Here is a 25,841-nt window from a genome sequence, read left to right on the forward strand (position 1 = left end):
CTTCCCTTGTTTACCAGTGTGGGATGCTCCTGGTACCCCAGAGTTCAATGAAACAATAGTATTCATAAAGGAATAAGGAAGAGATGTGAGAAAGTTGCAACAGATATTCATTACAGCAAATGTTCCCCCTTCCCTTGCTCACCTGAGTGTGGTGCTCTGCCTGGCCCATCCAGTTGTTGGAGTGGAGTTTGCTGATAGGCGTTTGCATCTGATCCAGAGGTGATGTCCTGTTCTGGTTCTAGGCCAATAACATGACTGTTGTGTACAAGTCCCTAGGGGCATTCTTGTCCAAAGTGCTCTTTCTTCACAATTTTCCCTCACCAAAAGTTCCCCCTTGTGAGCAAAAAGTGTGAGTGACATGGGGTCAGGGAAATGTAACTCTATAACGCATGCCTTGTCATCTGACCTGTAGTATCCCTATGCGAAGTTTATACACTGGTGGTGTGGTGCAACAGGGACCATATGCTCTGTCACGGTAATATGTCTGGGGCGAGAGCAGGAGGGCTATTTATAATCCCACCTCCCTCCACTGAAGTCAATCACTGGAGTTTGGGAATACCACCAAAAGTGGTATTCAACTAAGTTTTACTCAGAGTAGATTGAAATTAATGGCTCCCAGTGGGCCAACACACAGTAAATTGTAGCTGAATAGCATCCTAATTATTTTGGGTTTTATAAAGTTTGATGTTTTCCATATGATTTGTTTTTGTGATTTTTAATTGTTTTACTTACATTCATTGTTTAGAGACATTTATTAACCAGGTTACTTAAAATGCAAAAAAAAATCCCAAAACCCTCACTTGTCTTTTTTGCATTGACACAATGGCCTCCTCATCCAAGTTGCACTCTGTACTTTCCCCCACTAAATCCAGATTCACTAAAACACATTGTGGGCAGTTGTGTGTGTTTGTGTTTTTTTTTTTTTTTAAAGTGCTGATGTTTTATTGGGCACCATCTATCGTCATTTATTAGCACATATAATTTAATGTACATATAATGCATGTGGTGCTGAGGGAAATGAGAGGCAGATGGGGCTCCTCAACCTGGGAAGGTAGCCCATCTAGGAGAAGGGAAAATCTGATCCTGAACCTCTGCTGCCTTACAGCCATACTCATTTGTGAGAAAGCCTTCGGGTGTAAACTCTGAGGAAGAATCCATATTTGCTGTCAGAAAAGGATAAGAAAAAAACCCTACACAATTCTGGAGTGGTTGGATGGTATCTTGTATGCCTCTTTCTGGCAACTCCTGCAGCCAAGCCGGTGCCAAATGTATTCCTTTCCTTTTGACTACATCAGCTAGATGGAGGAGGTGAGGTTGTGTTGTCTGGGCAGCCCAAGACCTCCAAATACACTGCCCTGGTTTGCACCCTGGAGAGGTCACCCACGTTGGTGTTGCTAATGCAGGAAAAACAACAGTTGCTGGATGCAACAGTTATGAGTTATAAGCTCAACCTTATTGGTGTAAGGTAGAAGCGTTACGGGTTGCCTTCGTTGGTAGAAGAGGTCATCATGTCTCACTGGTCAGCTACTGCCTGCCTCAAGCCAGGCAGCCCCAGGTCAATAAATTGCTGACCCACACACAGGTCAATGACTAATGGAACACAGTCATCATTAAGTGTGAGAGGGAAACACTCAACACTGACATTGCCACTCTGCAGGAGACCAGACTCACATCAAATGGCTGCCGCTGAGAGAAGAACTACTCCCTTTTCTGGCCAGGATGGCATCCATGGCATAGACTTCACAGTGAGGAACCCTATTCTGTCTGTGATAGAACTGCTGACCAAGGGCTCAGAACACTTGCTTTCCTCTGGTGCAGTTAACATCTTGAGCGTCTGTGCTCCCATTATGTGCTCTGACGTACAGACCGAAGACCAATTCTACGAGGAACTAGGCACATTCTTCTCTATCAAGGCAAAACAGCAAATGTCCTGGAGGCGTCCAGGGTCAGGCCACTGACACCAGCTGAACTTGATTGTCATCAGGCTATTGACCCTGAACTGTGTTGATGTCGCATGGAGCTACCACAGTGCTGACTGCAACACGGATCAGTCCCTGTTGACAAGCAAGATCCTTCTCCAGCAAAATAGGTTCCATAGCACAAAGCAGGAAGTGTGGACATAAATCAACACTTCTAGAATAGCCAACTTTGTGAATGTTTCTCCAGTTCCGACAAACAGGTACTAGAGAGCCAGTGTGGTGTAGTGGTTAAGAGAAGTAGACTCGTAAATCTGGTGAACCGGGTTCACATTCCCACTCCTCCACATGCAGCTGCCTTGGGCTAGCCAGATGACCTTGGGCTAGTCGCACTTCTGAAGTCTCTCAGCCTCACTCACCTCACAGAGTGTTTGTTGTGGGGGAGGAAGGGAAAGAAGATTGTTAGCCGCTTTGAGACTGCTTAGGGTAGTGATAAAGCAGGATATCAAATCCAAACTCTTCTTCTTCTTCTACTGAACTGCCCAAAAGCAGGGGCATAGCAAGGGGGGTGGGGGGCAATCCGCCCTGGGTTCCAGGGGAGGGGGGTAACACTTTGGTCGCCCCCCGGACCCGCTGGGCGGGCCCCGAACGGGGACATGCTGCCCTCCCCCCTTCCAGCGGCTATTTTTCGGTGCGAGGGGCAGGCCAGCAAGGAGGGGGCGTCACACTTGTTGCTGCCATGACACCCCCTCCTCGCTGGCATGCCCCTCACACAGAAAAAAAGCCGCTAGAAGGGGGAAAGGGGGAGGCAAAGCAGGCGCTTGAACGCGCCTGCTCTGCTTCCCTTCCCCCCCTTTCCGTAGCTGTTTTTCGGCCCGAGGGGCGGGCCAGCGAAGAGGGGGCGTCATGCCAGGGATAAGCGTGATGCCCCCTCTTCGCTGGTCCACCCCTCGGGCCGAAAAAAACCGCGGAAAGGGAGAATTTACCCCTTTCAGCGGCATCCATGTGCATCGTGATGTCACGGCGACGTCACGACGCATGTGCCGTGCCCCTCCCCCAGGGGGGTGCCTCTGCACCACCGCTGCCCCGGGCAGCGCAGAGGTTTGCTACCCCCTGCCCAAGGTGGAACTACATCAAAGAGGCAACCTACAACACAGTGATGTCCTCCTTTGGCAAAAGAGAGCAGAAGGTCCCTGACTGGTTTGAAGCTGGCATTAAGGACAAGGATCCTGTTATTGCTGCAAAACACGAGGGCCTTGTGAACTACAAGTGTACACCCTTCAAGAAGATGCTTGCTGCACTGAGAAAGGCAAGGAGCAATGCCCAGAGGATTACCAGACGATGTGCCAATGACTACTGGCTAAAGATGGATCAGACCATTCAACTCGCTGCTGACAGTGGCAACATTAACAAAATGTATGTAGGCATGAAGAAAGCCTTCAGGAAAACTGCACCACTGAAAACCTAATCTGGAGAGATTATCACAGACTGCAGCAAGCAGATTAAGCGATGGGAAGAGCACTATCAAGAACTGTACTTGCGGGAAAACACGGTCACTGACACAGCAGTTGACAGCATCCAGACTCTGCCTGTCTTGGAAAAGCTGGATGTTCCTCCCTCCTTTGACAAGTTGAAGAATGCCATCAACTCCTCGGTTATGTGGTAAAGCCCCAGGACAGGACAGAATCCCAACAGCACTGTTAAAAGCCAGCCTCAACTCCTCCCTCATGACACACCTCCACGGACTTCTCTCACAGTGTTGGGAAACTGGAAATCTTCATTTGCCCCAGCTGCAACAAAATAAATCTCTCCCATATTGGTCTCTACAGCCACAGCAGGCACTGTAACCCCACAACAATTTGACTTCACCCTCAAAGGTGCACTCTTCCATTGTCTCCCGAAACAGATAGATACCAACAAAATGATAGTAGTCATTGCAGTAGTAGCAGTTGTTGTTGTGTTGTTGTAGCTGTACCTGGTTTTGAATGTAGAATTTGTATTGATTTGTTATATTGATTCCTTTGTTTGGGATTTGTCAACCGCTTAGAGATTCATGTTGGAATATGCAGCGGTATAATAAACAAACAAATAAACAAACCCCTCTGCCAGCTTTGAGTGTTAGCTGGCCTGGCCTGCAACTCCGAGGATTTAAAGAGAAAGGGGTATGTGCGTGTGTGTCGGAAACTGAGGAAACGCAAATGCTCAAGGAGGAAACTGCACACATTCACAGTTTCCATTTTTGTTTTAAAATTATCTTGCTCCCTTGGGGCTGGGGGAATAATTTAAAAGGAAATGCACTTTCACATACTCAGGATGTTCGCTGAGTTATGTAGCAACCTGTTTTCTTTGTTTATTTTGGGATGGGCCCGTTTTGCTTCCAAAGTGAATGGCTCAGGGGCCCCACTCACTTCGCAGTTGCACGGAGATTAGGTTGCTGATGAATTGCCTGGTGCTACAAAGCAACATGTCTGGGTGTAAGTTTCTCAGGAGCATGAGATTGGCCACCGATAGAGGAAAAAGTTCTGGAGAAGACAGGCATTTTGTGTGATCCAGGAAAGGAAGCCATGTGGGGTTTTTTTATGTCTTTGATAAAATGCTGTTAGAGAACCTTGGGGAATCCAAAGAAATAAAGAGCCAAGGCTGTATATGTACCATACGCAGAAAGTCTGAGGATACAGGATTCTCCTTGAAATAATGAGCAGTTCTGGTTAGCCTGTCCATACAGTGATCAATTGATGTCACGCAATGAGTCACAACACATTGATCTGTGTGTGTGTGTGTGTGTGTGTGTGTGTGTGTGTATCTGGGAGAGAAAGAATCTTGGCTTAGCAGGAAAAATCCTCCTGAATAACATAGGAGCAAGGAAGAGAAGATAATCTTTTAAAAAAAGATAACAGATCACTGAGAATAAAACAACAAAAAGAATAGTTCCCTACCCATTACTTCCCACTGTGTGAACTTTTGACATATCCGCAAACTCTTCCTTTCGCTTGCTACTGCTGTTGTACTGCTCGCTGTACAGCTTTAAGGACATCTGTTCAACAGCATCTCTTTGTGCTTCCAGATAGCATAGCTGAACCTCAGCCTAGAAAAAGACAACAATAAGAAAAAAATCCTTTGTTTTAATTCACAAGGAATACATGTATAAAGTCGCTGCTTTTGGGCCCAATGAGCACTCAATCCAAAGTATAATGCATAGTGGCATTATTAAACATTATCCTAATATGATTAGGTGTTTCTTTATACATTAAATTGGTGTAAAATTAAAAGGGCAATAGCCTACAAAACACTCCTGTTCATCTGATGTGGAATAGTATTATTATTATTAATTACCCCCCTTCACCCTAAAATTGGGGGGGGGGGTTACAACAATTTAAAATACAATATTATTATTTTTAAAGAAAATTACAAAAAAATCACAAATCACAATCATCATCAACAGTTCATACAATTACTTATATTATATTTTGATTTCCAATCTCCTTGCATTATAAATCTTCAAGACCATTTTCTAAAAAGAGATTCTTGGAAACAAATAGCAATTGTCTTTGGCATAACCCCCACTATACCACATTGGTATTTTTCCTAGGAACAGTGATGCTATCAAGCAGCCATGGTACATAGTTAAAAACAAAAATTAGTTAAAACAAAATAGTTAAAAACAAAAATTAAACACCAGAATAATGCACTCTCCCACAAACACATTTAAAAGGCTGTAGAATATTAATCTAAATTAATTAATATTCCTGGTTGAAGAGGAACATTTTTGCCTGGCGCCTAAAGATGTATATTGAAGGTGCCAGGCGAACCTCCCTGCAGAAAAGGCCCCCTCTGGACCTTTCATGAACACAAAGAAGGGCCTCAGTTGATTATTGCAGAGTTCAGGTCGGTTTTTATGTGGAGAGGCAGTCTTTGAGGTATTGCAATCCAGATTTCAGTTATTTCTGGCTTACAGTTTACTCAGATTCATTTGTCCTGAGTCAACATATTTTTGCACTGTGGGATTTCTGGCACACACTCAATATCACTTGTCCACAAGTACTTCCCAATTTGGGTCAAAGGAAGGGCAGACTGTGAACTTGCAATGGGGTGTATGTACAGAGCCACCCTGTCTACTGAAGTGAATAAGGAAGATTCATGAAAAAGTTTTGTGTATTATCAGACTGCACATGAGGATCTGAACCAGGGGATGCTGTCCTCTGTCCTCCTACAAAACATAGGTAAACACTTCCCCCTTCATCCATTGTTTAAATATTCCAGGTATTCCATATCGGGACTCAGCCAAGAGTCAGATTTACAGCAAGGGCTTGGCTTTGAATTGTCCTTCCCAATGGCTTCTTGGAAATACAGAATATTTGTGGGGATACAGGCAATGCTTATCTTCATTTCAAGGCAATGAAGGCAGTGTATATAGAATTTTGTTCTGCCCTGGAGAGCTGCTGCTAGTCAGTGTAGACAATATTAAGTTACACAGACTAACGCTCAGCCTGCGTTCCCAAGACTTACTTATTCACCTGTGGAATTTATGTTCTGTTTAGCACTTGCCTAATGCTTCATATGTCATTCTTTCTGCTCAAGTGTTTGTTTGACTAATGGCGTAAATAAAAACAAAGGCATAGCACTCTCACTGCACCGATCAAACCTTCCCAAAGATTACTCAGCAACCTGAACTTTAAGCAAGATGAAATAGATTAGCGCTGGTGTTTTCTTTTAGACTATTTCCTGGTCAAAAGAATGTGGAATAACATCTGGCTTCAGAACCTATTGAATAAAGTACTTTATCTGTTGCAGCTGTGTTGATGAGTTGGATTCTTGAGCTCAGAGCACCAGATGACATGGGGATGGATTTGGCCGTTTACCATAATTGCCCCTGGATTGCTGGGAGGACTACAGAAGCAAAGTTGAGCTCAAGAACACATTGGGGCCAATATGGTATTGTTACAACACACTCCACTAAAATGCAAACATGCCAATTAAAATGACAGCAAGCTTCAACTCCCCCCACCACTCTGTGTCCCTTTCCCCTTGTGTGTAGTGGGGTGTTGTGTTTTTTTAAAGAGTGTAAGCCAGCAGACAGGGACTGTCTTGTTTTAATTGATTGTATGTAAGCCTCTCTAGGAGCCTGAAGAGTGAGGTACAAATTCTACAAATAAATAAATAAAGGGATTCAGAGGTGTAGAACCAACTGAGAACCTAATGGGCTACAAGGCAGGCTGAGAAGCGGTCGTGACTATTCAAAAATGTCCAAAAATGCAGGCAGCTATGTTGATCTATTGCCACACACAAACACAAACACAAACACAAACACAAACACCAAAGGAAAGCAGTACATAGCACAACAACCAATTTATTAGGATCAACATTTCTGAGATCCTATGTATAGTTTCCAGGGAGTAAGTTCCACTGAACTTAGTGATGCTTGCTTCTGACTGTAACATGTAAAACCCATTGAGCTTTAACCAAAGGTCTTAAGTCACCTGAAATGCAGTCTTTAGATTTTAATTATAAAATGCAAACAATCGCGCAAAGAAGTGTCTCTATTTAAATTGACAGTGTGATGAAGAAACCATGTCAAAAAAGGGGGGGGGAGACTCAACCTCTACCTGATTGCTATTCTCATTCTCTGACTTTGTCTATGCTAATCTGTCACAAGCAAACTTGAAAACTTCATCAGCACCTGATTCAGTTGCCAGAGCATAGAAGTCCCCCCCCATTACCTTGATGCTCCAACAGATGACCTCAATGTCCAGAAGCTGGGCTCCTTTGCATTCCCTGTCCACTTCACCATTGCCTAAAGTAGCAGTTTGTTACATGCAAAGCTTGTGGAACACAGGTCGAAGTTGCTGCAGTTTAGTGGTAGAGCACAAGCCTTGCATGCGAAAGGTCCCAGGTTTCAATCCCTAGTACATCCAGGTAATCTGGAGAAGACTTCTTCTGCCTGTAAACCCTAGAAAACAGCTGCTAGCCAGTGAAGGATACTGAGCTAGATGGATAAAGGATCTTACTTGGTATCCCACTATTTCTAAGGCCACAACTTAAGACATCAGTGCAATGCACACAGAGAGTGCGGCCTTCTCTTCTATAATAAGGAAATGCCTGTGCACATAGGGTTGGCTGCACTGCCCAAGGCTCCAATTCTAACTACAGTTGTTCAGAGATGGTAATATAAATTGGAAGTGACTGCAGTTAGGAACGGGGCCCATATATGTTAAAAGGCACCAGTCCTCACAGTTCCCTTTTAGTTTCTGATCCCAATTCAAAGTGCTGGTTTCTTCTCTAAGCTCTAAGTGGTTTAGGATCCCTGTACCTAAGGGACACCTCCACCATATGAACTTTTCCACACTCTTTGGTCTTCAGAGGAGTGGGGAGGAGCTGCTATGTGAACATAGGAAGAGCCAGAATCAGCCCACTGGATCTGCCCACAGCCCATCTAGTCCAGCATCCTATTCTCCACAGTGCCCAACCACATGCCAATGGGAAACCTGCAAGCAGGATCTGAGCATAACAGCACTCTCACCTCATGTGGTTTCCAACAGCTAGTAGTTAGAAGCATTACTGCCTCCAACTGTGGAGGCAGAGCATAGCAACCAATAGCCTTTTCCTCCATGGATTTTAATTATATGCCACATTTCTAGAGAAGGGAAAGCCACAGTCTTGGACTGTGTGCATGTCTTCCTTTCATCTAAGGTGTGACTGGAGGGTCAGAGATGACAGGTCCCTCTTGGCAGTCAGGTTATGGAATATCTGTTTTTCGAGACATTCTCCTAGCTACCTCCTGATATTCCTTCAGGCGCCAATTGAAACCTGTGTGTATAGTGTGTGTGTGTGTACGCAGGTATGCATTTTCAATAATGCATCCAAAGTTTACATCCGTGGCTTTGATGGTTGCTGCCTGTTTTAAATCATTTGCTGCTGCTGTTGCTGCTGCTCACTACTCTTGCATTTGTCTTTTGTCCACTGCACTGGGGTTGCCTGCTTGCTTTTCAGTGTTTTAACTGATGTTGTCAGCTGCCTTGTGGCCTCCACTGTGGAGCTGAAAGCAGGATAGAAATAAGCCAATAAATAAATAATAAATAAATAAATAAATAATAAATAAATCCAGTAGCAATTTAGAGACCAACTAAGTTTGTTCTGGTATGAGCTTTCATGTGCATGCACACTTCTTCAGATACACTGAAACAAAAGTCACCAGACCCTTATATATAGTGAGAGAGTGGAGAGGGTACCTCACTATATATAAGGGTCTGGTGACTTCTGTTTCAGTGTATCTGAAGAAGTGTGCATGCACATGAAAGCTCATACCAAGAACAAACCTAGTTGGTTTCTAAGGTGCTACTGGAAGGAATTTTTTAATTTTTAATTTTGTTTTGACTATGGCAGACCTACCTGTAATAAATGAATAGACAATGTGAGGAACCCGGAAGAAAGAGTGACTCCTGCTGCAGAAGTATGTTATAGAAATAATCAAACCAAATGATATGAGGGTTCCAAGATACTTTTAATTTAGTGCAGCATCATTCATTGTCAAGGAATGATGTACTAATTAAAGGGTAAGGCTACAGATAGATCATGTGTGCATATGAATATACACATGCACATTCCATGGCTGGAACAGACTCATGTCTACAGAGTCCAGAAAACTCCATTAATGAGTACAAAGAAATGAAAATCAGATGCTCCCTTAGTGAGCCAGGTAATTTCTCTTCTGTGGAAAACAAATTAAATTTCTTTCTCAAAGAAGTGTCTCACAGATCACCATGTTTATTGGTTTGATAGTTTTGGCTATCTGGCATTGTTCGCGACATACTTTGCGACTTCTGATTTATGCCTGTCAGAAGTCAATTCACTGCATTTGTATTTAGATATCGTCATTATTATTAACATGTTGTCAGTAGCTGAAAACTTTCCAAAATTAAGTATCTTCTGGAATAAAACTTTCTATTGCTGTTGTCAATATGTAACTAGTAAATGGCTCTTGCATTCTACAAAAGCTGATACATCTTCTTATCTGCCGGAAGTGCCTCATCCTGAAATAGCTGGAGAGAGTAAGTCTGACACAGGGGACTGATGCTGCCATTTGCATCTGAGAAGACCTGACTGAGATAAATGTTGAACAGCTCTACCTTCCATCTTCTCTGGGCCCATGTACATAACTATGCCCTCAGGGAAGGCAGAAGATGAAAAGAGTAAGTCAGGGGGTTCATGTCCTCAGCTCCTGAGAAAACAGTGTTTCTAAATCTTTGGTAACATTTTTCCTTTTTAGTATATTTTGTAAAATGCCTCGGGGATCTTGGCAACATGGTGGCATATGCTTGCAATCAATCAATCAATCAATCAATCAAGCAATCAATCAATAGCTAGCTCCCATAGTATTATGTCCTGCATAAAGCTTGACTTCTTCTGGATTGGATGATTGGCCTGTATTAAAATTTCAGCTTCACATCCCTCCTTCAGAATTTTCTAGTAATTATATTGTTTATATACAGCCCCAATATTCTGAACGATCTGAAAATACTTTCTCATATTCAAGGTGTCTTGGACTGTGTGTTTGTGTGTATGTGTCTGAAATTTCATATCTGTGGTGTAGACCTACCTTGCATACATTTTAATCCCCATTCTTTTTTCAAGGTACACACAGTATGTCTCCCCTTTTAGGTTTTCCTCCTAATGTCTACATCTCTCTCTCTCTCTCTCTCTCTCTCATCTCTCTCTCTCTCTCTCTCTCTGGAAGTGAGGCCTGGAAAATCCAATCAGAAATTGGTTAGCTTTATTTGGTACAAGGTGTAGCTCTCAACCTTCATCAAGGAAAATTCACCTCACCAATCAATCTTTCTAAGTTCACAGAAAGCAGGCTACAGTAGTAGTCTAGACCCAAGCAATCTCAAAGGCAGACTTCACGTTTTCCAGGCCTGAATGTGAAGGAACTCATAATGTCTTAGAATTTTCCATTGTGCTACAGACCCACTGGCTGGTTGCTTCTGGCCCCAGTTCAAAGTGCTGATGCTGACTTTGAAAACCCAGAATACTCTAAAGCCTGCATGCCTTTGGGCAGCTTTCCCTAACCTAATGCTTTGGGCTGCCATCATGCCTGACCATTGGTAATGCTGCCTGGGGCTGATGGGAACTGTAGTCCAAAACGGTCCAGGTTGGAGAAGGCTGCCTTAGGGAGTCCATCCTCCCATATTTCCCATTCCCTTCCATTTACGATGATCTTCTGCTCTGTATTTCTCAAATGTTAGGCTGTAAGGGTGCATAGCCAGGCTTTCTATGTGACTTCCTTTGTAGATTCATCTGACCTTCACATTGAGCGTTTTTGGACTGCCAGGTGAAGTCCTGGCCTTCTCAAAGGCTTTCTTTGCTTACTAACTTGCAGCCAGCTGATCGTGGCTATTCTAACTTGTAGATTTTTATGTTGTTGCTCTGCCTGTGTTTAATTGATTGTTTTAACGATGGTTGAAGTTTTATTGATGCTCCTTCAGGAATTACAGGCAAAGTGTGGTTTTGGGTGACATCCAAGGGTTCCTGTCTACCAGCAGAATGGACTTCTGCTCATGCTGTGGGAATTGTTTTTCCTCTCGTCCCCCCGTCCAGCCCTCATCAGGAGGGCTGAGGGACCCTCAAAACAGAAGGGGATTGGGGGGATGGTACAATGTGGGGGGAGAGGAATGGGAACTCTTGTTATGTGTACAGAAGTCAGTTCACATGACATTGAATGTAACCCATTGTTTGTTCACTGCACCACATGCTATCCCCCCCCCCCAAATTTAAGAATTCAGCCTATAGGTGCTGAAACAAAATAAACAAACCCTTTAAGATATTGAAGGGGGGAGGGAGAAGATACCTACACTCACCAGAATTCCAGATATCTTCATAATACCTAAATTTGAGTGCAGCGTATCATTCTCTATATTTATTATTTTTATTTTTATTAATCTTATTTTTCTTTTTTGCATCCTAGAACTGCCCAAACATACTTGCTTTGGTACACTTTTGCAGCTTGTTATTTTCCTGCTTCCCCTATAGATGCCAAATCCTTATTTCACTCACCTCCATGAGCTCCAGTGAAAGTACACAACTGCCCTTAGGAAAAACGTCCCATTTTATCATTTTACAGTATGTTTTCCCCCTTCTCTCCCTCCATCAACTATTTTTAAATGTAACTCTTGTGTTCAACTACTGCAAACATTTTCAGCATGCACAAATCCAGGAAGATATGAGCTTCAAACAGATATTTCTGATTTCTATATGCAGTCATCTATCACAGAGCGGCTGTACATAAGACTTCCCTCACCCCCTCCAACAGTTCATGTTCTACTGATATTGCAATTCCAGAGAGGCTTTGAAAACCTCAAGTAGGTATTGATTGGTTTAAATTTTAAAAAAATAAAAATAAATAAATCCTATATTCTTCAGAGGCCACTGTAAGATTCAAAAAGTCAAGAACATTTGTGCTGCCAAAAAAATGTGAGTAAATCTACTGAAGATTATTTACATTTATTATTATTATTATTATTATTATTATTATTATTATTATTATTATTATTTTAAAAAGAGCAAAGATGTTTTAGATCACTCATCAGTCCTATATATTGGTTGGTTAATAAAAAATATTTAGGCAATCAGCATAGTAACAAATAAAATTGTTTGCTCGATGTTGTTCTTTGATAGAGAGGAACATGAAGACAGGATTTTGATGAGAGCAGCCCATAAGCAGGGAGCCATTGCAGAAAAGGCCGCCTTCTGAACTTCTCACAAAGGAGGCACACAAAGAAGGGCCTCTGATGATGATGGCAGGGTCTGGGTCCGTCCATATGGGGAGATGCAGTCCTTGAGGTATTGCGATCCTGAGCTATTTAAGGCTTTATAGGTTAAAACCAGCACTTTGAACTGAGTCCAGAAACTCATTGCAGCCAGTGCATTTGGGCCAGGGTTGGTGTTATATGCTCAAACCATCTTGCCCTGGTGAGCAACCTGGACACTGAATTCTGCACCAGCTGAAGTTTCTGAACTGCCTCCAGAGGCAGCCCTATGTATAACATACTGCAGTAGTATAACCTAGAGCAGGCATGTCCAACTCCCAAGAGACTGCGATTTACTCCCACTATAAAAAAACTGGCAGTTTTTTTATAGTGAGTGTATAAAAAAACCACAAAAATGGCCCATTGGATTGACCAAAGTTGTTGAGCTTTCTTGGGGGAGCCTAACCTAGAGGTTACAAGAACATAGACTGCAGAAGTTAGGCTATCCCTGTCCAGATTGGGACACCAGCTGAAGCTGATGGAAGGTATTCTACACTACTGAGGCCACCTGAGCCTCAGGTGACAGTATTCACTTCCTGAACCATTGATCAGAAATGGATGTGGGTGAAACTTACAGCACACCTTCAGATGAGCTACAAGAAGTGCTGCCTGTCAGTAGGCTAGTGACTTGTCCAATTAAGGGGCAGTAATTTTTTGCAACACCCAAAGGAAACTCCCACAGGGAGGAGGGGTGCTCAGGTCTTTTCCACACTGGGAACTTGTGGTGTCCTGCATACTGTTGGCTGTTGCAAATATATGCCACTCCCACCCACGTCAGGTGGGGGCAAAGCTTTTTGTAACATCCAGACCCACTTTAGAAAACATAACTTTCTATACATAAACTATCTGTATTGTTGAGAGGTCAGCATCCCTGCTGCTGCTGAATTCCTGGTAATTTGCATACCATTAAAGCATTAGCCATAATGTTTGGAAAATTTAATTTTAAAGCTGTGCTGTTAAAAGATGTTTGCTGAATTGTAAGCATCTATGACAGCTGGGAAATTTGTTAACACTCTGATAGTTACACTATTTGTGCCTTAGTCTGGAAGGCAGTAAACAAAATCCCTTTTCACTTTACAACAATGAAGGAGATTTTAATGCAAGAGGAGGTGTTTAAAGACAACAACAATTTTTATCACAGCAATGCAGTGATGAAGGCAGCATGTCTTTTTATTTTCAATATTTCCCATCCATTAAGTTATCACTTTTAGGCATTTATTTGCTTATTTTAGGCTCGGGGGTGAAGTTTTGTGTGTGTTAATACATGAAAGAAGGGAAGCACACAATTCTGATATAATTCAAAAAACCATTTTCCTTATTGAATTGTTTTTCTTACTATTCCTCGACCTATCATGTGTGTGTCTAGGTCACCTCCGTGTTATTCCCCTTCTACAATATTCCATCACTTCAGTATATAGTCATGTACAAAATGAGGAATCAAGAATGAAAAGGTGTATAATGAGAAGAAATAGAAGCTGGTTTCTCTTATCTGCCCAGATTACTGCCCATGTTAAGGATAAGATTCATAATGGTGGAAATGGCTCAGGGTGCTTCCAGACTGTAGGATTCACACACCAACAAATCCAGGTGTGAAATTAAAGGTGAGCTGAAGCAAACCTGCTCCCCCCCCACCCCAAATGGACCTCTTGTGATGAGCAAAGTGAGAGGCAAATGCACTGGAAAGTGTCGGATAACACTTTCTTAATGCAATGTTGTGTAACTTCCCAGCAACGAGAACAGAATGAATGCTGAATAAACAGCCAGCTTCATCTAACCTCCATGCAAACATTGTGGAAACAAATCATGATGAATGGTCAGTAAACATGTCTGGAAGCAACAGTCCATATACTATCAGTATTACTGAGAAACTGTAGCACTATTTGGGCATTTGACTCACAGTTAAGGACAACATAGGGACGTGGGTGGCGCTGTGGTCTAAACCATTGAGCCTCTTGGGCTTGCCGATCAGAAAGTTGATTGTTCGAATCCCCACAACGGGGTGAGCTCCCGTTGCTCGGTCCCAGCTCCTGCCAACCTAGCAGTTCGAAAGGACGCAAAAAAAAAAGCAAGTAGATAAATAGGCACCGCTCTGGTGGGAAGGTAAACGGCATTTCCGTGTGCTTCTCTGCTTTCGCCAGAAGCGGCTCAGTCATGCTGGCCACATGACCCAAAAAACTGTCTGTGGACAAACGCCGGCTCCCTTGGCCTGTAAAGCGAGATGAGTGCTGCAACCCCAGAGTAGTCTGTGACTTGACTTAACTGTCAGGGGTCCTTTACCATATATATATGTATGTATATGTATGTATATATATATGTGTGTGTGTGTGTGTGTGTGTGTGTGTGTGTGTGTTGTGTGTATATATATATATATATATGTGTGTGTGTGTGTGTGTGTGTATAAAACAACATGGGAATGGGAATATTGTGTGTATATATATATATATATGACAACATGGGAATGGGAAATGGAGTAACCCCTCTCTCCGGCATCGACACCTAGCCATACAATGCAAACGCCTGAATAGAGAGAGGGAGACTTTAAGTGTACAGACTTCCACACAATCTGGCATCCAACAAAGCATGTCCAAGAGAAGGCTCCCTTCAGAGATCTGCACCGCTTGTTGGGACACCAGGGTTGTACTTGGTGAAGACCTGCTTTCATGTTCTCTTTAATAATGACTAGAAAGCCCAAATGCAGCTTCTGGCAAATGGAGGAACGGAAGGAACAAGGTAGGAACAACAAGAATCGCTTTACATATGAATAACAACAATTTAGTTATCAAAACAGTAGCGAACAAGCATGACTTTATACAGTTCTTTTCAAAAAATTTAGCCTCCTACGGTCCTAATAGTCTTTTTCCTGTGGTTCAGGAAAGCACAGTAACACTCTGCCCAGTGCCTGTATCCTTATTTCAAAGAGAATCATTCAAGCCGACATCTACCCTGTCAAGAATCTTGACTTTGAGCTGCTAATGCAGAATAAAAATCAATATATATTTTGATCATTTGATGAATATTTACTTCTTTCTTTAGCACTCGGGGATTTCAAAATGAAAACTGCTGAATCAAGTCATTTTATTTTTCTGTGTTTGTGCCAACACCAATTTACTACCCTCCAGAAAGTTCCTGAACAAGACATCCCAAGTGGCGTACTTGTTGGTTTTTCCTGTCAGTCATAACAGGGTGCCAGCAGGGAGCCATAATCATTTCCCTTTCATACTGTTAGTGCTCCAGAAAGCAGTAGCTTGATTTACTTCCCCAGAAAAAGTAAACTTGTCTTATTTAGACGTACTGTAGAATGCTAGAGTACTTATTCCTTTCAGGGTGTGCCTGAACCGATACTATCCATTAAAAGTTAAATGCTTGGGGTTTTTTGTTTTTTGTTTTTTTGATCTCACAAGAAACAGAATTTATAGTTGCGTTTCAACATAAGGAATTCCTGGGAACACTAAGAAAACAAAAAGCTTTGAAAAGGCATTTTCTGAAAAATGACAGTTAAATTCTAGCCGACTGCTATAATAATCCCTTAGACTTTGCAACATTACTGAGTATGAAAACGCGTGCTGCTCCAAGAAAGCTTGGCACTTAAGATGCAACTGTGAGTTTTATAAGAAATTTATGCTCATTTTTAATATAATGGATTTATTTATTTATTTATTTATTTATTTATTTATTTATTTATTTTAAAATGCATTTCTAAAGTCTACCAAGATCCGGTGTTTCTATTGGGATTTTTTTTTAAACCACCCCCCATATTTGAAATAGAACTAGATTGCTTTAACAAGAACTGTAAATGCAAGCAATTTTGGTCTCACAAAATAATTTTATACTGACTCAGTAGAAGGGCTTTAAATCAAACAGCATTTTTGTTGGTTCCTTCTTATAAATTAAATAAAAGTGGCAGTAGATGACTTACAGAAGGCTGATATGTGCTAGTACAGTTATGAGGTATTATGCAAACATATGTTTTAAATAAAATAAAATATTTAGATTGCTGAATACAAAGGCAATTATGGAACGTCTTTGTTAAATTACGTTTTTCATTCCCCCACCCCTTCTCTTTCTTTTGGGAGGGGGTAGAGGGACCTGGAAATGGGGGGGGGGGGATTGTCCTGGAAACAGAACCAACAGGAAATGATGCTATATCTAAAACAGCTGGAGACTGTAGCTAATATAAATTTACTTGAAAATAAAAATGCTTTATGCCTCTAGAGACAGGCTGTAACATGCAGTAAAATAAAAGATGAGAATATAAACTTATTGTTAAATCTTTACTTTATGTCTGCATATTGTTCTAAGATGGTATTCACCACCAGAGAAAGAGTCTAGGGCTGGTTTTAAAACACACCCACACCCACACCCACACACACACGCACACCAATTAAATACATGTAAGGAATCTGAGTCAATAAGTCCTTTGCTAATAATAATAAAAATCTGACAATTTTTACCTCCATTCATATAGGCCAGTCACTTTAGTCTAGCAGTGATGGTTATATGATCCCACTTTTATTGCATTATTCTAGATAGTCCAAATCTAATGGAAACCTTTTATCGCTTCACTTTAAGTGAATTTTGACTCACACTTTCCCGCTTTTCCTAAGAGGTAAGGACAAATGAAAAGGACTCTTTCTTGTTTTAAAAAATCAATAACTAAGAATCCAAATATTTATTTATTTATTTTTGTGCCTAATTATGTAACTTTCATTTTTTTATTCAGATTCATATTTCCTCGTCTCAAAGCTGAGTTCTGCTAATGGAGACTCCCTAATTATTGTTGTTTAGTATCACAAAATTATTAATTCTTCAAGAAATCTGGAGCTACCACTCCTCATTGTCCCCTTATCCCAGTCCCTGTGCCTGCCAAACTCTCTTCTTTTACCTTTCTTCCTTCTCTGTTGCTATTCCCCCCAGCCTTCCTTTCTTCCTGACATCTACTTTTTCCTATGGATGGAGGTGAAATTCAATTCTATTAGCATTTAGAACTGAATTTATCAAATTTGCACTTTCCAAAATGACATGTGAAACATAATAAAGCCATCCTTTGAAATTTACACTTATTCTATCTTGCGATGCAGTTATCCGACAAATGTTTACAAAAACGCATATGTCAGGTGAAACTGTGCATAATAATGAAGATATTAGTGAAAAGAACATTCAAAAATGCATTGCATAGGGGGAAGTTGTTTGCAAAAAATGTGTATATTAGTAAAAAGTGCATATAAAATATGTTTATTAGGAGTAATTTGCACTAAAATGCTAATGTTCAGCTCCTCTGAACACATGATGTCCCTTCATGCCCCTCATGTGATGGAGGCTAAGATAAAGTGTACATCCATGTCTTATGAGAAATATGAGGGAAAAGTTGCTAACAGAGTGCTGTACAGTGGTACCTCCGGTTGTGAATGGGATCCGTTCTGGAGGTTCAGCCAGATTCCAAGGTTTTTGCAACCTGAGGATCACTGTTATACGCATGCACACGGCGGTAGACCACTTCTGCGCATGTGCACGTGGCAAAACACTTCCCGGTTTGCCGCTTTCGCAACCTGAAGTTTACGTTACCTGAGGGTAACGTAACCCGAGGTGCTACTGTATTGTTGAAGCAGCATTGTTTGATCAATGGTGTCTCAAAATTTTTTTACACATCACTTGTGAAGACAGGCGGAATAATGCCAGTGTACTGCAAGAAGCAAAGTTAAACAGTGTCGAAGCAATGATTCTTCAACATCAACTTCATTGGACTGGTCGGATGCCTGATTATAGTCTTCCAAAGTAACTACTCTATTCCCAACTTAAGAATGGAAAGTGAAATACTGGTGGACAACAAAAGAGGTTTAAAGATGCTCTCAAGGCTAATCTTAAAAACTGTAGTATAAGCATGAATAACTGGGAAACACTGGCCTGCGAGCGCTCTAATTGGAGAACAGCCTGTACCAAAGGTGTTGTGGACTTTGAAGAAACACAAACTCAGGGCGAAACGAGCTAAGAGGAAGGCACGTTTGGCAAACCCTCACCGTGATCAACTCCTGCCTAGAAATGTATGTCCCCACTGTGGAAGGACATGCAGATCCAGAATTGGCCTCCACAGTCACTTACGGACTCACTGCTAAGACCGTGTTCATGGAAGACAATCTTACTCGGCTATGAGTGATTGCCAAAGAAAAAGGCTTTCTTATCTGAAACATATGGGGCAACCCATGAGTAAAAGAAGTCTGTGAGCACGTAAGAGCACATATAGAACTCTCTGAATTATGATCATCTGCTATTTGCTTTGCTAATCAGTACAGCTCCGTTACTGCTTTATAAAAATGTTGATTATAATTGATATTTATGGTTGACTCTCCCACATACGACAATCACAGTACGTCTTCTACCCAGTGAATAATATCTCACTCTCTGCACCCCATAGTTTACAGGACTCTCTCTAGACCACATCTCTCTACTCGACTCCATTATACACCGCTCTCCTTTGGCTCTAACACAGACCTGAACTCCTTTGGTCAGTTATGCCTCTCTTTTGCTCTCTGTGCCTAGTAGCATTCTCCATTCATTCTCCATCTCTTTGTCAAGGCAGCTGGGATCGGTAGCTCTGTAAGAGGGAAACTGCAGTTTCTAGGATTCTCTGGTGAAAGCCATATTCATTGAACATGGTTTAAATGTATGGTGTGAATCTCACCACCACCACAACACATACAAAAAACTCACCTCTTTTTTCTTCCTACAAAGTCCACCCTCCCTCCATTTCAGTGTTTCCCACCTAACCTCTGCAGTTGTTTGTGTGGGGTAGCAATAGCACAGCTTTTATTTTCTGAGCAATTTGCACATCGAGGAAGTCTCAGATGCCGATGGTGTGGTGTGGCAACACCAGTGGCAACATCGCCATGTGCCCCTGAATCCAGGGAGAAGAGGTGGGTCTCATCTGTTCCCACAAAGAGATGGGAAAAAGGGCTGCAAACGATAGGCACCTAAAATATTCCCAGGTGACCACAAATAGTCAGAGAAGGGGAATAGTCAGAAAGGCGGCTGCAATCAGCCCATGGGTCTTAAGTTCTGTCCTGCTCTAGAATGTAATTGTATGCTTGGCTTTGCTAAAAGGAAAACTGGCACATGGAGCCCTGTCAAAGATCAGGCTTTTTGAATTGATAAATGACTTTGCACCCCAATCCTATATACTTTTATGTGAAAGTAAGGTCCATTGATTTTATTCTTCCCCATTAAATCTCTCACATTGCTATATATGCAGTAGAGCTCTCATCACCATCAACGCCAATGAAATATTTAACACCCCTCTTGAAAGAGCCATTGAGATGGCAACGGACCTAGATTATATTCACATGCCAGTATTATGGCCTTCACCTACTGACTGTGAAAGCTTTCACAGCCCTACTCACTAATTGAACCGACCAATTCTGCAGTGCTGCTGCATGTGATTTGTGATATTATGCCTTTAAGTGTGTTATTTAAGTTTGCAATGCAGTTAATTGAAACCCTACTAGATGCAAATCAAAAGTTTCAGCCTTAATTGAGATATTTTGAAAATTGAACCCATTGCTTCAGGCAGGTGCTACATGAGATTCCATTAATATAGGTAATTAACATTAGCCTCTGCTTTAATTAACATGCACACTTTAATTAGTAAAGCATTAACCAACATTAAAAAATCTGATCTTCATGCATCACAAAACCCGCAAAGTTATGACTTCTATGTTATTTTTTCCCCCCAAGGCTGTAAATCACATAGCACATTGATGGTTTTAAGAAGCATTTTATTCAATAAATAAGTTACTTGAAATCCTTTAAATTTAAATATTTCAAATAGTATTGAACTAAGAATTGTACATTACAGACATTTATATTAAAAATAGTTTCCTGAGATTAGTTCTGGGAACAGTAAGAAAAAGATAAGGCAAAATGCTATGTCTTTGTAAGTTATGCTCACATAAATATTTAACTTTTGGGCTATACAGAAAGCATCCTAAGCTATATTTCCTTTTTTTCTGGTCAACAATTCTGTGTCACTATAAAGCTTGCATAGTTCCCAAACAACAAGAGCTGTTTTGAATTTCATCTTGTAAGAACCCAAACTCACAACTACTGACTGTACCAATATTTGACAACCATGGCAACTCCAAATTCACCTCAAGTAACTCTACAATTGGAAAGAAAGGGGGGCAGGGAATGCAATCTCTTTACCCACTGAGCTCTAATCATGACATTTAACCCCAGGTAAAAAACAGAGTCTCGTTTTTTGCACATAGTATGAACAATTGCCATTTGTCTAATGGAGAAAAACATACAGTTATCACAGTCCCTGAAACAACCACCTTCTTTGAAAAATGTAATTCTTATGAGGTTGTGAACTCTAAATGCTGTTCCTTTGGAGGTTTCCAATTGCACTGATGCTTTTATAGGTCAGAACAATGCATTCAGTTGATCTGCAAAGCTGCAATTCCTTTATCCTCAGCTTTTGCTGATTCATGAAACCTTTTACGGTTTTAAACTTACCTAACTACCTGTTGTTTTCTGATTGTAATCGTATTGCATATGTTGTATTTGTTTGTATTCTTAATTACTGTACAATGCCTAGAGAGGCTTGCATGACAGGCAATATATAATGATGAATGTAATACATTTACATTAAATAAATATATTTTTGTTGATATATTGGCTGGGGTATTGTTTAGGGAAGTTTGTTGTGGGGTTGTTGCTATTATTGCTATTAATTTTTTTGTATCTTTATTTTAGATCTTACAATTTATGTGGATTTATTGTTCACTTTAGTTGTGTATGTTTTGATGTTTTATCTCTTGTTCATGACTACTTTTTTGTGTTGGAATAATGCATGTTTTCACGTTGTAAGATGGGTTGAGTATGGTTTGAACCATGAAATGGCAGCATAAAAATAAAATTATCTCTCTGTGTATAAATATAATTTTTTTAAAAATGTCAATTTAGAGAACACCAGTGCAAATCCACTATTGTATCTGAGCTACCGGTATTTAACTGGCTGGTAACCACAAATTACAACTGCCTAGTGCATGCTCAGTTGAAAAGGAAACACACAAATTGGTGTTACATGTAAGTCTGTCCCTTGGAAAAAGACACCAGATGATTATTCTGCATCCAGTTAAGTGGAACACTCGAAGCTGGATTTCATGTAGAGCTTGAAGGAACAGCACCTGCTAAAGTAAGAGGCAACAACATGCATGGACTGAGAGCAGAACACTCTTTGATTTAAGTCCCTGGAGATACCAAGTCAATTTCCCCTCTGAAACACACATTTGGGGGTGGGGGAGAAGACCCACAGAAGAGAAGCAAAGAAGAAAGGCCTGATTTACTAACAAAAGGATTGTCTCCAGGGCAAAATGTCTTCAATGCGCATGGTGAAATTAGTATGTTGGGCTAAGTTCTACATTATATTATTTGGGGGGGGGGCTGTGCTTTTCGCTGCATTTCATATTCACAGTGCACACGCACACATGCACTTACATAAACCTGCACACCAATGTAAGATCTACAAAACTGCCAGTTTTTCATACCAAAACTGCAGTTTGTTAGTATATGTGTTGCTGCAGGATGTTTTGTGAGATGTTGTAAAATGGCGTACAAAATTCAAAACACTGAAAATATTGTCCAGAACAGTTTTCCCAACCAAATTCTTCAGTGAAAGATGGGCTTTATTTTGTAACCTCTTTCTGGTTCTCAGCAAAAAAATGCTCCTAGTATTTCTTTGTTTACTGAAATCAGAGCCAAGCATGATTTCCTTTCTTTGATGGGAGGCAAATAAAGTCTTTGACAGGATAAGTAAAGCCTACCACAATCCCATAACTACAAGCTTTGGGCAAAATAGGATAAATAGACAAATCTGAGGTATACGGCATTCAGGGTTGGCTAGACTTGCAATTATGTTGAGTTTCTTCCGTTATCGGCCTAAACTACACTCACCTAAAACTTTAAACATGTATAAAGCATTGCCAGCGTGGGATTATCCATGCAGCTGTGAGCCATGTGTCTTTGAAATTGTAATCCAACTGTAGAACCTGATATTATGTATCCTGCAAATCTCAATCCTCATTCTGAAGAAAAAGCTACTTTCTAGACCACTTATCTCAGAATTCAATAGGCATCTCACTTTCCATTATTTCTATTGGTCTATTTTATTTTATTTTGAAGGTTAAAAAGATTCTGATCAACAGCTGGTGGAAATCACAGGAGAGAGTACTCTTGTGCTTGAGTCCTGTTTGAGGTTTCTCACAGGTCCTTGTGAGGACAAAATGTTGGACAAGATGGGCTGTTGCTCTTATGTTCTTTCAAAATCCAAATGTTCTCATCAGAAAAAACAACAACCTGAAAATGTAAAAATACAGGCATTTGCTAGATGGCACTAACTGGATTTCTGAGCACCAAGTTTGAATCTCACTGGCTGCAGAATTTGAGGGGTGGGGTACAGAATAGCCAAATGACTGATTGCTGAAAACAAGTCTTATTGAAATGATCTGTCTGTGATGTAATTCCCAAAATGTATGTATGTATTTGTTTGTTTTCCAGTCCGTCCTTTGTCCTGAAGTAACCAAGGAGCAAATAGCAAAACAATTCAATTCAATATAAACAGAAACATTTTTTTTTTTAAAAAAATTAAAAATCCAAAAAGGAGGCACATAAGTACACACAATAGTGCACCAGGGATCAAGTTGTAAGTTTTCTGTCCTGGGAAATTTCTACCCTACTATTCCTTGGAAGTCTGAATTGCTTTTGGTTTTAGGAAGTTTAGAGTATGATACAACTTGGATGTTGAGGAGAAGCAAATGTTTAAGAAGCTTGAGAATCTCTGGGCTCAAGCGCACAAATCTCATACTACATTACTTACATAATACTGACCTTACTAAAACTATAGGGGCACATACTTCTGAAATCCTCAAATTTATCTGAATTACCAAATAAATTCTTCAAATCACAACTCACTGCCTGTTCCTAGTAGTCACTTTTTGCTATGTTTACAGAATTTGAAAGCTGTCTACATATCCTCCTGCTTTTGTGTTAAGTATATCCAGCTGTTTCAGCCTTTCCTGATATGGTCCTTTCACATTTATCCTTTGTTTCCTGGTGCTTCATTCTAGCAACGTGGTAGGCTTTTTCTATCCCCACCATTTTTAAAAAATATATATACTTTTGAATTGGAGGAAAACACCTTTAAGTAGTAGCACCATGGAAACTGGCATCTCAAAACAACCCACGCAAAATGATTTTTTAAAAGAAATGTATTGTCTTTTTAGTTTCTGCTTTGTGTCTTGTATATTTGTAAGGGCACGTTGTGCATATGAAGCTGAGACACAGTTATTGGCTCAGCTAGCCTAGCGCTTTCCAACTGGGATTGACATAGGTCACCTAAAGTCTCAAAGCTTTTCAAGTCCTTGATTCAATCAACGCTTGAGATTTTTTTTTTAACCTGAGAGGCAAAGCAGCTTGGAAACATCTTCATGTAAAGTATGGCTTGCATCCAACAATGTTCTTCTGCTGACAGGGGCTTCTGTTGGCAGAATGGGGTGGGACCCGCTGATTTCTGGTTGTTCCCCATCACCCTGCAGTCCCTGCTCCAGAGGACTGGATGGCCCTTCAGAACAGAGTGTAAGGTGGGAAGAGGGACTTCCAGTAGAGGGGAAATCATGGAAAATGGTCTCCTTCCTTGTTTGCTGACATAAGGCCTCACTGGATCAAAGAGCCTTTCATCTGCCAATGGTATCACCACTGGATGCAACCCTATTCCCCACCCCCTGCACTGAGCAATGGTCCCTCTTCTTGCACGAAGGGAAATATGACCATAGTTTCTGGTGTCAGTTTTGTTTAAAATAAATGGCACTATCTATATTTGGACTGCACTATCATGACACTATCTCCCCCTCAGAAAGACAAGGAATGAAACTGTAGAAACTCAACAGAAACTTTGGAGGCAAATTAAATGTAAGATAAGTTTTGATCATGTATTTCCTCTTCCCAATTTGCATACATAATAGAAAAATGGTAGAGAATAGGTTAAACAGTCTAAAAGGATTTTAACCTTAAATTTGACAGAAGCTAAATGGCTGTGACATTGGGTGCGTCTACTTTATTCCAGCTAGTAATCCACCTTCAAAGTTCCTGTCAGGTAAATGACCTTGTATTTCATTAACTGATAATTAAATGGATTTATTCCACTAACGGTTTTAATTAAAATGCTAGAAATATTGATTACCCCTCTCATCCTTATTCCCCCAGATGAAAAAAAGGTTTTAGGAATGTTTATTTAGAGAAGACAGAGAATTAAATTAGATTGAATCTCTATGAGACCTGAAGACTGGTTCTTTCATTTCTGCTGCTCAAGCAGAAAAAGGTTTCAATTTTTTGATGTTTGATTAATTATTTTGAAATCCATTTATGCTTACCTTCGTGTTTAATTAAAAATGTCATTTTTAGCATAATTAAATTGGCTATCTGTGGAAGACTAACTTCGAACTTATATTTTATTTTTTATATTTGGGGTAAAAGAAACTTTTTACTTATTTGCTTTTGTCGTAAAGATGTCGCCTCATGAATGAAGAAGTACGAAAGGTTGGAGCTTAATTGGATTTTGTACATTTGAATATGCGAATACATATGCTTATGACTAATGCAGGTTTATTTGGCTGTACATTTGGAATTCATCCCATACGCTTTCAGAAACATTAACCTAACAAACATGGAGTATGCTTTTCCAAATATGCTGTATAAATTAATAACACACACATCACTATCTTTGGCAAGCTCAAATATATTTTTACTTGGGCAATGTGCCTTTTACATTAGGGAACCAAATGCAACTTGTATTACTGTCATAGTCCATCTGATCTGTTTTAAAAAGCTGCTTTAGAGTCTCAACAGGCATCAAAACTGATGATGTTAAATTGGACGTTACGATGAAATAACAGGAAAGACAACACAGGTATTTTTCCCCTCACCCAACGCACACACATATCTAAGCACTCACACAGGAATGTAAAGATAATGCACATTATCCAATGTTCGTCACACGCAAAGTAGACCTACTGAAATCAGTGGTCTTAAGTCTATCCTGAGTAAAATTTAGTTGGATATCACCTAGATTTGTCACTAA

At 40.6% G+C, this 25,841-nt stretch overlaps 1 protein-coding gene across 1 annotated transcript in view; it reads right to left on the reverse strand.

Moving 5' to 3' along the window:
- The window catches only part of LOC117043806 (A-kinase anchor protein 6-like), a 200,981-nt gene that overhangs the window by 79,836 nt on the left and 95,304 nt on the right, over window positions 1–25,841 (reverse strand). Inside the window, exon 8 of the mRNA XM_033143891.1 lies at window positions 4,853–5,001. Coding sequence (XP_032999782.1) covers window positions 4,853–5,001 — 149 coding nt within the window. The remainder of the gene's footprint in view (window positions 1–4,852; window positions 5,002–25,841) is intronic.

The sequence above is a fragment of the Lacerta agilis genome, chromosome 1, assembly GCF_009819535.1.
Source record: "Lacerta agilis isolate rLacAgi1 chromosome 1, rLacAgi1.pri, whole genome shotgun sequence".
Taxonomy (NCBI): Eukaryota; Metazoa; Chordata; class Lepidosauria; order Squamata; family Lacertidae; genus Lacerta; species Lacerta agilis.